The 14,787-nt window shown below is 36.2% G+C and overlaps 1 protein-coding gene across 1 annotated transcript in view; it reads left to right on the top strand.

The window, feature by feature from the left end:
• The first annotated feature begins 9,206 nt into the window (after nt 1-9,206).
• The window catches only part of LOC142350986 (uncharacterized), a 64,068-nt gene continuing 58,487 nt past the window's right edge, over nt 9,207-14,787 (top strand). Inside the window, exons 1-3 of the mRNA XM_075403017.1 lie at nt 9,207-9,231; nt 11,323-11,445; nt 11,836-11,955. Coding sequence (XP_075259132.1) covers nt 9,207-9,231; nt 11,323-11,445; nt 11,836-11,955 — 268 coding nt within the window. The remainder of the gene's footprint in view (nt 9,232-11,322; nt 11,446-11,835; nt 11,956-14,787) is intronic.

Raw genomic sequence — 14,787 nt, 5'->3', positions numbered from 1 at the left:
GGACGTCGATTCATTCATCAACCAGTGATAGAACAACAGGGCTTTCTTCCTCGCGCAATGCCTGCTCTTCTGTCTTTTTGGGCAACTCAGTGCATGTAGGTTGCAAACAGGAGTTTCTCGATACAACTTCAAATGTTCAACTTTTGGACAAGACAATATCTCTAAATTTATTACGTTTTTTTGAAGTAGTTCCGTGAGAGTACTTGTTTTCTCTTTGCCATTGGCGTAAAATACCGCTAATGGAAATCGAAGAATAATGCTGTCTATGATTTGTTGCAAATAGCAGTAAGGATATTCTCCGGTTTCCCAGAGGAGACCGTGCAAAAACTTAGAAACCCACTGGTAAGACTTTTGATCACTTGACGAGAGCGTTCTGTATGAATTGGGAGGTAGGAAAGAAATTATGTCGATAAAGTTCTCAGTAGCAATAGCAAGTTCTTTAACTATGAAGCCAGATTTATTCCGAAAACCTTCAAAGTCGAGAACCACCGCTCGTGATTTAAGCATTCCAACATACTGAACAATCGTCCTTTGAAAGTTTTCACGTAAAGACAAAATGCAAGGCCGGTCACGTGACCAAGATACTCGTTTGTTACTGGACAAGGTAAAACGTATGAGTAACCCGGTCCTTTTTCGCTAAACTCATAAACGAAACCCGCAGCGTCATGAAGAATAGCATGCAATCTCAAAATTTTGAAAGATTTGAAATATTTGTCCAGCGACGAATTATCAATACCAAATATTCCCCCATAGGGACGAAGTTTAAGAGCAATGTCAAGATCAATGTTGGGATCCAAATGCAAACAAGTTGCTAAAAAGTACACAAATCTTTCTCCATAATCAGGATAATTTTCTTTCAAAAATAAACAGTTTTCGTGAATACTTTTTATGTCTACCGTCGCAATCGTTGATGCCATTCCCTTCACCAAAGTTTTTCAAAATGAATTTATTTTTTCCTTACTTGCCTCCCCAATTGTTTGGTCCTCGCGCTTCACTCTTCCCCCATATTGTTTCCGTACATGTAAATACATTAACTTTTTTCACCATGCAAACAATCCATACGATATTATCCCATGTAATAATCCATACGCCATAAAACTAAATTTAGACTATCCGCATGCATACCCTATTATCCCATGGCTAATGATCATTCCATATTATCCACATGCAAATCTATACCCTATTATCCCCATGCAAATCTATGCCCTATTATCCCCATGCAAATCTATACCCTATTATCCCCATGGCATGATAACCCCCCCTTTCCCAGTGCTCCCTATATTTACTACTATTATATTATAAGAATCTTATAAGATAACATATTATAAGATGAGCAATCTTCTTATATAATTCTTACAAGATTAACATTCGTCTTGCAAGAGTTTTGAAAAGCAACTAATCGTTTTGTAGAAAAAAAACAGTGCACAAACAATTTGGAGGTGATTGACATGACGAAAAATATGATGTATTTTTCAACAGTGTGAAACTAAAAATTCATTAAATATAAATATACTTTTTGAAAATTGCATTATTACCCGGTTCTGTTTGGGAGGTAAGAATATAGCTGTTTTTTTTCTGTTTATCCATACTGAGTGTTAAAAGAAAACATCAATTTTAAGACAATTAAGTCAGCAACTCGTTATTCAAAAAAGCATAATGAACAATATAAAGCTGAACTATAATGATTTAATTCATGCTTTTGGAAGCTCCAGTTTTTGGCAAAAACCAAAGTAAAAAAGCAATAATATAATGCTTAAAAGTGCTCAAAAATGTGCAACCATTTTTCAAGCTTCCACTGTATTAAACGAAGAAAAATGCGCGCAAAAGAACTAATGAGAGTGCAGCTCAACGGGATTGAACAAGATAGCCATTCATCTTGTAAGATCTGAAAAATTACCATCCTTTGTACAAGTTTTGTCAGAACTTATAACCATCTTTTATAAGAATCTTACAAGATCTTACAAGATAGCCATTCCCTCTCGCCGAGGGTTATAAACAACTCGAATCTTACTGGAAAAGTTGAAAGTATATTTACCAATAGTATCGACGTTCTGGTTAATAATACAGACATTTTTTTATATTTCCCTGCCGTCTTCATTTTGTCTTTCCCCTGAAAATGTAACAAATATCGGATCTTTTCTGATCCTCACAGCTTAGTGAGCATAAATCCTTTATGACCCTCAGGAGCAGGTGCTATTTTCATACATAGTAACGTGCTATATAACAGCATATAATTTGTAACAGGGGTTCATCAAAAACACTGGGGAGGGGGTCGAAACAGCATAGGTCCTAAAGTTTTTTGAATGTATTCCAAGAAACTTTGATGATTTAAGGCATCAAATTTGGGTGGTGGTTTTGTTTACTGCAGTAATTGCAACGGCAGAATGTAAAAACTTTGTTTAAATACGAATTACCCTCCTCAATGGCACTTTTCTTTTTTCACCCGCTGCAATTTAAATTCCATATTTTCTGATTCGTCGAGTTGAGTCGATTGATTTTATGCTGGTTATTCAAATCCATTCCAACTCATCAATTGGTAACTTTTTTTAGTTTTATATATCTTCGAATTGCATCTCCCCAGGTTGTCATTTCTTAGTAGTCATACAAGAATCATATATGATGTCCTACAAATAATAACGAATTTCCTAGTACGATCCTTGCATGAAAACCGAGAAATCATATATGATTCTTGAGGGAAAACATGGATTTAATTGAGATTTCACATCTCAAAAGAATTTGAGAAACCCAAAAAAATCATTTATCGAGCAATATGAGACCAGGGAAATCATGATTCTTGTATAAATCCCAGGAAAACATATGTGATTCTTAAATGAATTTCTGAAAATCATATAAGATCCTTGCAAGAAATCGAGGAAATTATCAATGATCTTTATGGGAAATCAAGGATTTGAATCACAAATAACCTCTCATATTACCTAAAAAACCCGAAGAAGCAATTTATGTAGAAATATGAGAGCCAGAAAACATATATGATTCTGGTATGAAACCCAGGAATGCTTACAACTACATTATTTTTTTGTATGAAATTTGTATTATTACTGGGAAATCATACAAATCATATATGAACTTTTTTGACTACCGGGGATCATAAATGATCTCGTATGAAAGTTATGAGCTATTCAAGTCATTTTTTCAGGCGTGCAATTTTTACTGATCTCAATTCTGTCAATAGAAAGCAATGTTTGAAGTAATTCCGGCTATATGCTTTTAAGTGAAAACGTGTCAGATAAAGATACAAAATGAAAAGGAACTTACGAAACCAGATAAGTCCTCATAATAAATCATAGTTTGACTAATTGTTTTCATTTTTTTTGTAATTTTCGTCTTTATTTTTCACAACATTGAGCTCCACTTGTTACTTGCTAACAAAAACCAAAACGTTGTCGGGCAAAGTTTTTCCTTATGCAATTATTTGTAAACACTAATCGAATCTCCTTCCAGTTGAGAATAAATTGAATCTTTTCGATATTAAAGAGAAGGACTAAAAATCGACTATTTTGCGATTAATTGATAGATGGTGATACTTTTGTTGAGCCTCGTTCTTCCCTTCCTCTTTGTTGTGTCCCATGAAATGATTGCTCTCGTTAAACAACAGTGAATTGAAAGCTGTAGCTAAAATCGACAATCTTTATTAGTTAGATTAATTTTGCATAATTAACAGCCGCTAGCATTGGCTCTGTTATACGCAATGGCTTCTGATTGAGCTAATCGAGTCGCGAATGCTTATCTCACAATTCGGTTAAGGCAATTGCGCCGCGAATGGCACTTAATTCTATGCAGTTAGAAATTACAATTATTGAATTGGTTAATCGCGGTGCGAATGGCGCGATTCTATTTGAACGAGTGCAATTGAGAAGCGAATTACTTAAGTTAAATTGAAACTGGTTTAGAGAACTGCAAATCGGAGATTGAATAATTTAGATTACAAATTAGAACCAAAAAGGAAATGAAAGTTTGTTCAAACATAATCATAAGACAGGAAGAACGTATCGATTTGTTTATGAGCTGAACAGACAGTTTCCTGTCTAAAGGATGAACAGACAGGAAGTTACAAAGAACACGTGATGAACTAAATTTAAACTGGGCAACAAAAGCACTTATCCTTCAAATGGATAATTAGAACTAAAATACGGTTATGGATATATGTTGATTATCCATACTGTATGACATTTCCCCCTGTTGGGAGAAAAAAATCAGAAAATTAATAAAAATTCACCGGTTATATAAGTAGTAAATTATTAAATACTAGATAAAATATATAGTTCAGAAAGTTTATCGAGTTTTATTCATGAATCTGATTGATCTCGGTTTTCCGCCTGCCAAACTGTCATTTCTTTTGGGCGACTTGGATTTGGATCCGTTGTCCATTGCTCATTAGGGTCTCGTGGCGAAACCTCCCCAATGAATTCAGTTTTTGATTCGGGAATTTCTGTTGAATATCCTTGTGTGTTCTGAATTTATTCCACTATCGACGTTGAAGACTTCTTTTGTCTTTTAAGGGTTCTTTTGCTTTTTTAATACTGATGAAGTATCCAAATCAGATGTATCACTTATCGTTAGTTGTCGTTTTTCTTTTTTGCGTAGGATAGGCGTTGGCATTTGAGGAGAGGCCACTCGTGCCGCGGAAGGTCCAGCTACGTTCAGATAATGTGGTGGATGCGCAATTGGCACAAGTGGACTGAAGTGTAAAATCTGAGTTAGATCAGGTCTATTTGCGAATGCGTCATCGTGTTTTGGATTGCGTTGTGGGATTCTCATTTTCAGTGAGCGCGCAACATTACTGGCCGTAGAGATGCAGGATGTGCCCGATGAGACAACACTGATATTGTCTGCTTATTTCTTGTATCTCTTTATCTTTTTGTCCCCGAGATTCTTTTTAACTAGGTCCCTTCTATGTTTTACTATTTTCTGTTCGACCGTAGAATTTTTCGTAGTTTTTTTCGGTCTACGCTCTATGTATTTTACTATTTTCTGTTCAACCGTAGATTTTTTCGTAGATTTTCTTCGGTCTACGCTCTATGTATTGGCCGAGATCCCAATCGCGTTCCGCTTTTGTACCAAATTTGGCGATATCAGAGTTTCGCACCCTTACTTCTTGTCTGTTGGGCTCTTTAATAACGCTCGTGTTTGGGCACACTTTACATACAGTGCTACCGGGAGCGAGCACTTCGTATAACCCGTCGAGATTTTTCTTTTGACGCTGACTGTCATGGGTTTTCCTCGCTAGTTTGATTTGAATGCTTCTTTCAGAACACGGAATTGGCCTGCTCACCCCTTCTGACCAGATTAGTCGCTGTTCTCCGTCTTTCATTTTGTCCTCCTCTTTCTGTGCGCGGGCACTTGCGGCGCAGATGACCTTTTCTATCTCCGTATCCGAGCATAGGGCCGTATCTTCCCACTGTTCCTCCGTTAGATACGAGCGACCTGGTATTGTGTCTTCATCTAAATAGTGTTTAATTATTTTTTTGTAATTTAAGTGTTTGTTATTAGGTTTAGTGGTGATATTAGAAATTGGTGTATTACATTTGCTACCGAAGTGTGCCTCAAATGGTGTGATGTCTACTGTTTTTTATTTCGAAAATCTCAGTTGTTGTATAATTGCAAGTAGGGATTGTTCTAAGTTAAATTTTTTATTCAGTTGTGTTTTCATGCTTGATAATTGACGTTCAATTGTTTGAATAAGGCGTTCTACTAGACCTATTGCTCTGTGATCATTTGCTGGTGCATATATAGGTTTAATGTTATTTTCTGTACAGAATGTTTCAAACTTTTTTCCTTTAAAATATCGAGCTTGACCTAATCTAATGGTTCTTGGAACCCCGTGGTTATATATGTATTTATTTAAGAGTTTAATTACATTTGTACGAGAAGCGTTATTTATTGTTTCTGCTGTGGGATATTTTGATTTTCTATCTACACTTGAAATGAAATACTGTTCTATACCCTTTTCATTACGTTTTGGCCCACCAAAGTCTATCTGTATTTCGTCATTTGGTTCAACGCAATTTGGTAAAGGTGCCCATTTGCAATGCGGAGTCACTGATTTTCAGTTCCTACCGATTTTCGTGCAGGCTTTGCACTCGCTGGCCTTTGCCAGTATATCCCGGTGGATATATGGCCACCAAATATTCTGCGCTAGTGAAAGCATTGCGAAACTCCCAGGATGAGTTGAGTGTATATCCTCCAACACCGCATCCTTTATTGCTTTTGGTATCTCTATTCTTTCGTCTAGGCAGACACATCCGTGCTTCACACTGAGATCCCGCCAATATGAGAAGATGTATGGGCTTATATCTCGTATTCTGTCAAGATCGTCTTGTATAACACAATCTCGCACTTCTTTGAGAATTGCATCCTTTCCGGTGAGAATGGCCAGTAGTTTTTTTACTAAATAATTTATTTAGTGTTTCTGTGAAGCATATATCTTCGGCCGCGTCGATCAAACTGCCTGATGGTTTCGGTATTAGAGGAAGTGTTTGTGGCGGGTGTTGATGGGGTTGTGTCAGAAAAGGTCACTCGTGCCTTCGTTGGAGTAGATTTTGATCTTGTTGTCTTTGTTTTTGGCATCTTGTTGAGTAGATTGACAGAGTTGTTTGCGTTGAGCAATTTGATAGGATTATTCAAAGTGGAGTGAAATGTGAATCTATTTTGGGCAAAAAGCGAGTGATTCTTTTGCACGTTGTATTTATACTTAGGAATTTGTGTTTTTGCGCTTAATTTACGGTATTTGGGTGGATTATTTGACTTAATACCATTAATGGTCTTTTTTGGGTTTATTTGTTCAGAGTGTTCACTTTCTTTATTGTCTGACATTTGCACTGCTTTTGCAGAAAATTTGTTATTGGAATGTGAATTATTTGTTGTGTGGTTATTTGGTGCAAATTTTGATCTTCTAATTTTAAGAGGCCTTTGCAATGCGAATGGTATATTTAATTGAGGATTAACTATTGAATCTGAAAGTGTTAATTGCGGCACGAATGGCAGTTTCTTTCTTGAAATTAGTGATTGTGGGGCAACTGGTTTAATACTAATTTGTGAATTATTATTTAATGAGGTTTGCATTTGCGGTGCGATTGACTGTTTTGAATAAGATAAAGGTGAATGCAACTTTAATATGCTATTAAATTTTTGTATTGTGTTCCGTTTATTTTTAATGAGATGTTTCATTGAATTACGTATTTTAGATAATGTTGCTACTACAAAGTGTTCGTCATATGTAGAGACTTTTTTAGCTCTTGGGAATGGGTTTCTAGATCTATAGTCCACTAAGTCCATTTTTGCTCCCGGCATGTTTTCAATTCTGAAGTTGTATGGAAGTTGTCTGTCTATACATCTAAAAAGGTGGCTATTTTAGGATTTGTTTGATCTGTGTTCTTTTAATTTGGACAATAATGCTCGATGCTCTGTTATAACAGTGAAGTAATTCCCAATAGTTCTAATTCGTTAACACTGTAACGTTCTTCTGTTGAGTTTATGAATCGTGACGCAAATGCTATTGGTTCCCAACCTTCGGGTGTATTCTGTTCAATTGCTGCTTCCAGTCCCGAACGCGGAGCGTCACATTTAACTCGAAGGTCTAACTTTGACTTGTAATGACTATTTTCTGTGCTGATGGCAATTTTTTCTTTAATTAACTGAAAATGTCTAGTATGGTTTTCTGTCCAAAAAAGATTTGTGGATTTATTGAGAAGTGATCTAAGTGGATGACATAATTGTGCTAGATGTGGTATGAATTTGCCAATATAATGTACTGACCCGAGAAAGGATCGTAGGCGTTTTAGTGTTGTTGGTGGTGGAATTGTTAGAATTGTTGCTGTTTTACTTTCTAATGGTGATATACAAGTTTGGTTAACTTATATCCTAACCATTCAATTTCTGTTTTTGCAAAATGACATTTTTGAAGATTTATTATTAAATTGTCTTCGTCTAGCTTTTTTAACCATTTTGTAACGTATGCCAAATCATCTGTTTCAGATCCAGTACTTACAATTATTATGTCATCTAAAAAGCAATAGGTGTGTTGTAGAGCTAATAATGTATAGTCCATTGCTTTGTGAATTTCTGCCGGCATGTCAGTAAGGCCGTAGAATCCAGTTTTGGTTCTTTAGGTGCCAGTGGACTCTCCACAGATAATGTTGGAAGTTACAGTGTTTCGCAGTATCATGGTGTAATTTTAGTTGACTGTATGCATAGTTTAAGTCTAATGTGGTGAAATATGCTTGTTGACACTTTTGAGTGTTTGTAAGATGTTGTGATTTTGTGTCAATTAGCTTGTCAATGTTAGGCATTTGATATTTGTTTTTTTTTTGTGTATGGCTCTATTTAGTACTTTGGAATCTAATGCGAGTTTTATAGATTGTAAGCGTTCTAATTCCGCCGTGACTCTAGGTTGGAGATTTATTGGAACACGCCGACCTTTTTGATGCTTTGCTGTAAACTTTCGCCACATGTGTCTTGGAAAGACCAATTCTTGACACTAATTGAGGAAATTGCGCCGCGATTGTCTCTTTAATTTTACATGTGGAATTATTAATGTTATTGACACATTTACCATTATCTGGTTGTTGATGTTGTACAACTGCAAGGCCAAGGCTTGTGGAGAGGTCTCTGCCAATGATGATTTTGTGACCGTATTCCACCACTGTCAGATTGGCTTCTCTGTCTATCCAATTATTGTATGCAACCGTTGTCTCAAGATGTCCGAAGACTTTGATTGGATCATTGGAGAATGTTTTTAGGTCCCTCCTTTCCCTCTTAATGATCCACTTTGCAGATTCTGTAGTTCGAAGTAATTGATTTGCTGATTTTTTTGCGATAAGACTAACTGCATTCCCGGAGTCAATCATGGCGGTTGCTTTTACCTCTCCGAATTGTACTTTAGCATTCAGGGGTTCAACTTGATTTGCTGATTCACATGAGAATGCCGTTACGTAGTTGTCAGAGTCGCTATCGTAATTCGAATCGTAGACTTGGTCATATAATTGTTGGTTTCTAGTTATATAGTTAACAGACTCTTCGTCGTCACTTTTTTCAGGAGTCTTGTCAATTTGGTTGACATTTTTTTGTGGAGCTTTAGATTCTTGTCCCGGTGATCGTTTCGACTTTCGAGTTTTTCTCGCAAAATGGCCCATTATTCCGCAACTATTACACTTTTTCCCATTTGCTGGGCAACTCTGTCGATGATTATGACTCCACCGTTGGCCGCAATTGGTACAGATACTACTATATTGGTTGTTTTGAGGAACAGTTGGATATCGTGTGAAATCCCTTCTTTTGTTGAGCATTCGCATTGCGATTGCGTGGTAGGTAATTGTTGACGACATTTACTGAGTTTGTAGCTGGCATCAAATTCTGATTGATCTTTTGCTGATTTTGTGCCCCCATCTCCATTTGAATTGCTATTTCAAGTGATTTGGAAGGTTCAACTGTTTCCTTCAATAACTCCTTTTGGGTTTCATGATCTATCATGTGTAGTTTCTTCACTTCCTAAACTACAATTTTCGGCTTGTTCTTTTAGGCGACCGTAGAAACTTTCAACAGATTCGCCTTTCTGTTGTTTGCAAGAGTAGAAGACAAAACGGTCGTATGTGATATTTCTCGCTTTTGTAAAGGAATCCTCCATTGCTTGCCATAGTTCCTTAAATGGCTGTTTTTCTATTAGGAAATGAGGGTGTTTGCTTTTAAAAATACGTCTTCCCTCCGTGCCAATGCTCAAATATAGCAACGATATTGATTTTTGCTCACAGATCCCCCATAGTTTAACTCCACACAAGATAACAAATTCATCAATCTTTTTGCAACGATTTTGCCAGTTTACCCTGAGTTGTTGGATACGGATCTTTCTATCACTTTCAGTTGCTTGCGTGTGGTTCTCCACTGGTTCCTCGTAGGTTGGCTCGGGTGGGTATGTTACCGCTGTTGGTGGATCATTCAAGAGATTTTCGAGCTGAATTCCTTCTTTTGCTAGCAATGCGAGCTTCCACTGTTGAGTCCATTTATCCCACGTCAATGGTGGAGTGGAAGTAGGCATCGACGTGAAGAGGTGTCTTCTTTGATTCAGCTGCTGACTGCGCCATGTTATACTCAATTACTTCTGATTGAGCTAATCGAGTCGCGAACTCTTATCTCACAATTCGGTCAAGGCAATTGCGCCGCGAATGGCACTTAATTCCATGCAGTCAGAATTTACAATTATTGAATTGGTTAATCGCGGTGCGAGTGGCGCGATTCTATAAGAGCGAGTGCAATTGAGAAGCGAATTAATAAAGTTAAATTGAAACTGGTTTACAGAACTGCAAATCGGAGATTGAATAATTTAGATTACAAATTAGAACCAAAAAGGAAATGAAAGTTTGTTCAAACATAATCATAAGACAGGAAGAACGTATCGATTTGTTTATGAGCTGAACAGACAGTTTCCTGTCTAAAGGATGAACAGACAGGAAGTTACAAAGAACACGTGATGAACTAAATTTAAACTGGGCAACAAAAGCACTTGTCCTTCAAATGGATAATTAGAACTAAAATACGGTTATGGATATATGATGGTTATCCATACCGTATGACAGGCTGAAACAGTTAATATTTATGCGCTCTCGGAGAGGAGTATCAGAGGAGTTTTGTAATCCATTTTATTGGAGTGAAGTTTTAAACAGGAAATGAATATCGTGATAAAATGTCAGCGGTTTGCGTGCTGTACAAAGATGAAGAATGGAGCGGAAATAGATGGACGTTTTGTTTATGCCACTGCTATGGAGAGAACAAAAAAATTAGGTGGGGGAAAGATTTTTGTCGGCGAACGAAAATTTTTGCACCTTTTAAGGCGGTTTTAGTCTTTTGGTTAGGTAGTTTCAAAATAATTTAGTATTGATTTTGGCCTTCATTCGCCGAAAAGAAAACTCATCAGAAACGGGATAAGCCGACAAAGCCCTGTCTTCGTGTCATGCTGCAGTTCGTTAGCAGATTTAATTAGAGTGATTGCTAGTTGACAATAGTTGGATACTTATTACATCTCAGCTTAGAGTTTTAATAAGGTAAACTTAAGAAATTTAACTGAAACTGTACACTAAATTATAAACTTATTTCTTACACTTTGAAGAAATGGCTGTCAAATTTATATTTTCTCTTTTTTTTTGGTTTCATTTGCAAAGGGGTTCAAGAAGGTCACTGGAGGCTGTTTGCTATCAATTTGTCGACTATGTCTGAACTTCGCCATGTTACGTAGATAATTTAGCTGACAATGAAATGAGTTGATTGATGAATTGCTTATTTTGGCGGACGTAAGAGTATTTCTGTTTTCAGACGTGAATGAGTGTGAAGAAATTGAAGGCTCCTGTGGAGGCAGCTCGGATTGCGAAAATAAAGAGGGTTCATTTCTTTGTTTGTGTGACTATGGACTGGAATACAACGGGGCAGACTGTCAATGTGAGTTGTTGTCTATGACGATCAAAGCATATTTTTTATAACACTTACCCTGGTTATTGATCTCACATTTCGGCTGCATAAGAGGACTCAAATCGAAATGAAATTCATTGTTCAATTGAAAGTAATCGAAACTCACATTTTTGTTAAATTGATACGCTTTAATATTAAAAGAATCTGGTTTTAAAGGTCTCAAACGTCAATTGAATAAAAGGAATCCCCAAAAAAACGGCTTAATACCCATCATTTTTTTTGAAAATACCAAGCTATCCCATAACCAATTGAAGGCGTTTTATGAACATATTCGTTGTCTCGAGCGTCTCGCAAAGCACAGTTGCCAGGACTTTTGTAACCTTGAGATTTTTGGATTCGGAAACTGTTTTTCTTTTTTAGCAATAGTTACAGTCACTAACCTCACCTATTACCAATACAATGGCAGCTGGAATGAAATCGTGGTCAATATAACAATCAGAGGACTGCAACATCTCAAAACTCTCCAAATGGAGCTGAAAGGTTACCCAATAATCAGGTCAACACTCAAATAAATTGAAGTCGAAATTGAACTACCAATATCCGGGTCGCTATTTGTAGTACTCATACAAGGTTTCTAGATGACACACAGCTACATTTTACGTTGGAAACACATTTCGTTTTTTTTTATTCCGGTCCATTTGTGGCATCAAAGAAATCATAGATTGCCTTTGTAAACAATGTGAGCTTTACCCACAATCAGTGATTTGGGGATTGGTGGTTTCCCGGTAGTTTCAGTTTTGTATTGTCCTTAGATGACTACTAAGAAATCATGCACATTTTATATGGCCTATCATGAGTACAAAGAATTTTGTATCATAAGAGACCTGCGGGTATGTAAGAGTGTTTATCTTTTTAGTAATGATAAAGAAGGACTGATTTGGAAACGAAACGTTAAATTTAAGCGTTTTTCGGAAGAGAACCAAATTAATACTGACATAGAACTAATCCCAACACAAAAGCCAATTCTAAATTCGAATCTGTACAATGATAATAATGGCGAAGAAACATAAACTGTTGAGAACGGCTCAATAGGTAAATATTGATCTAATAAAAATTCAATTAAATATCTACCACCAATTTCTAACACACATGTAAAAAAGGAAAAGAAATCCAAATTAGGGACTAATGGTATCAAAGTTATAAATGATTTTCCAAAAATTTTCCCCGAAAACGACACTTTCGCAGGATATTTTTTTTGTTTAAGAAAAAACCGAACCAACTATCTTTATATCTAACATATTTGCAGCATATGTACGACTGGCAAATTTTTGAAAAAAGACCATTCTGAAAGAAACTATATTGTTGCTATAGTCAAATTCTCGGAGTATGTTGAATCTACGATTGAGTTAACAGATCTCTGTGGCTGGGCTGAAAATTTTCGTATTTGTTGAAATTAGTATGTTCAGGTGACTATACTTCGTTAAATTAAGTTTGAAAGTTTTTTAATATTTTCTCTTTCCGGAATTTTTCTGTATTTTAGTAGAAACTAAAACCTGTACCTAGTAAGCATAGACTATACTTTTTGTTGATTGGAACTCATTGAAAACCTAAACTAATTGTTCGACAAGAACCGGAAACTCATCTTCACGAACACTAAGTAATTTATAATTAATTCTGGTATATTAATAAAGGAACAGTGTAAGAATTTATAGATTTAGTAACTTCATATCACATCGTAAAAGATCTAAACAAAACATTTAGTTCTAGTTTCACCTAGTTGGATAAACTTGGTCGGTTGACTATTAGGTATAGCGATAAACCAAACAACAATTAGTTTAGTTTGGGTAATGTGTCCGGAGGACAGCACCAAGGCCGGTGACAAAATGAAGTTCGTTGATTTCTGAGAGTCTTTAATCATTCAAGCTCCTTCCAGAAGACCGAGTAGTGAAGCCACTCTGCGGGCAGGGCTGCATTCTTGTAGAAGACGTGGCGAGTTAAGTTACCCCTAGTAGTAAGGAATGGTGAAACAGGTAGACAAACGGTCTGACTTAACTTGAAGTACTGTTGGGCAACGTCCTAACGTTCTGCCCAAACTGTTTATTTTCGCTTGGTTGGATTGCGAAGTGAACATCGACGAGCTCTTCACGCCATCTACTATCTTGTTTTAAGTTTATATGTTGATCGATTAATTAGTTAGTCGAATTGAGGAACTGGTATAATTCTCCATCTTAGGCTTCCATTTTTTGTTTAGTGAAAAACATCTAATAGGATTATAGGAATATCACATAACTAAGAGAAGCTTTAAAAACATTCTTACGTTTTATTTATTGGCGGTTGATTACAGTACTATAACGCCTCAAAAACTTCGAATAGGGGTTGATGGGAGGGTTTGCTATACCCCGTTATTCCATATAGGAGTAGATTTGTGAAGTTACTACCCTTCCCTTTATTATATTTTTAAGGAGTTATTTTAAGTATACTTGTGGAAATGTGAATAGGACAGACCTCCGTCCTAGATTATTCAACTTCTATAATTGATACCTCTTCAACAAGTTACTTAGCTTCCAAAAACTTTGCATCGGCTTTTACCATTTGTCATACCGGGTCCGAGATTTTTGCTGGCATTGGATGAAGCTGCTTTATCTTTAAGGGGGTGATGATCTGCTGAATATGATGAATTTGCAACACATTTCTTACACAAATTAAGTACGTGTCAACACATTTGGAAGATAATTGTGTAAGACTTATCCGGTGATAAATAATTTTTCTTATCAGTTTATGCTCTCATCTTGCGTTGTCTCCAAATATTCTTAACAAAGTATTCGTGCTTTCAACGCATTTTTTACATATTTCTTTAATCTTTTCTTACAGAACTTCTACAGCAGAATGTCTCAGAACAGCTAATTCTCGATCGCCGGTCTCTGGAAAAAGCGTCCTCTCCTCGTTGCAGCGCGCCAACTATTCACAGATAAGACTTAATTTTGGCTGCTTTGTCGTACAATAGCTTGCTGTATAAGTTTTCGCTATGCTAACTCAATTTTCACACTTTCAGCACTATACTCAAAAATAGTTTACATTCTTTCAGCTAAAATTTTGCATATTTCTTAAACAGATTCCGTACGCAATTTGAGGTTATTTCATATTTTGATAACTTCAGCTCAAGTGTTTTTAATCTTAAGTATAGAGACTTTGTATCTCTTATTATCACTAATACTATTCTGATTTTTACTAATAGTTTACTTAATTTTCTGGTATCAAACTTTTTATTACTACAAATACTACATGCTACGAATAAAAAACATTGAAACAAAAATTTTACACCATATCATCATGAACTACAACAGCTAATGCTGTGACAAGATATTTTGAAAG

Source organism: Convolutriloba macropyga, chromosome 12 (assembly GCF_964194025.1).
Source record: "Convolutriloba macropyga chromosome 12, txConMacr16.3, whole genome shotgun sequence".
NCBI classification, from domain to species: Eukaryota; Metazoa; Xenacoelomorpha; order Acoela; family Convolutidae; genus Convolutriloba; species Convolutriloba macropyga.
Note: the sequence above shows the minus strand (reverse complement) of the source record. Positions and strands in the feature narration are given on the sequence as shown.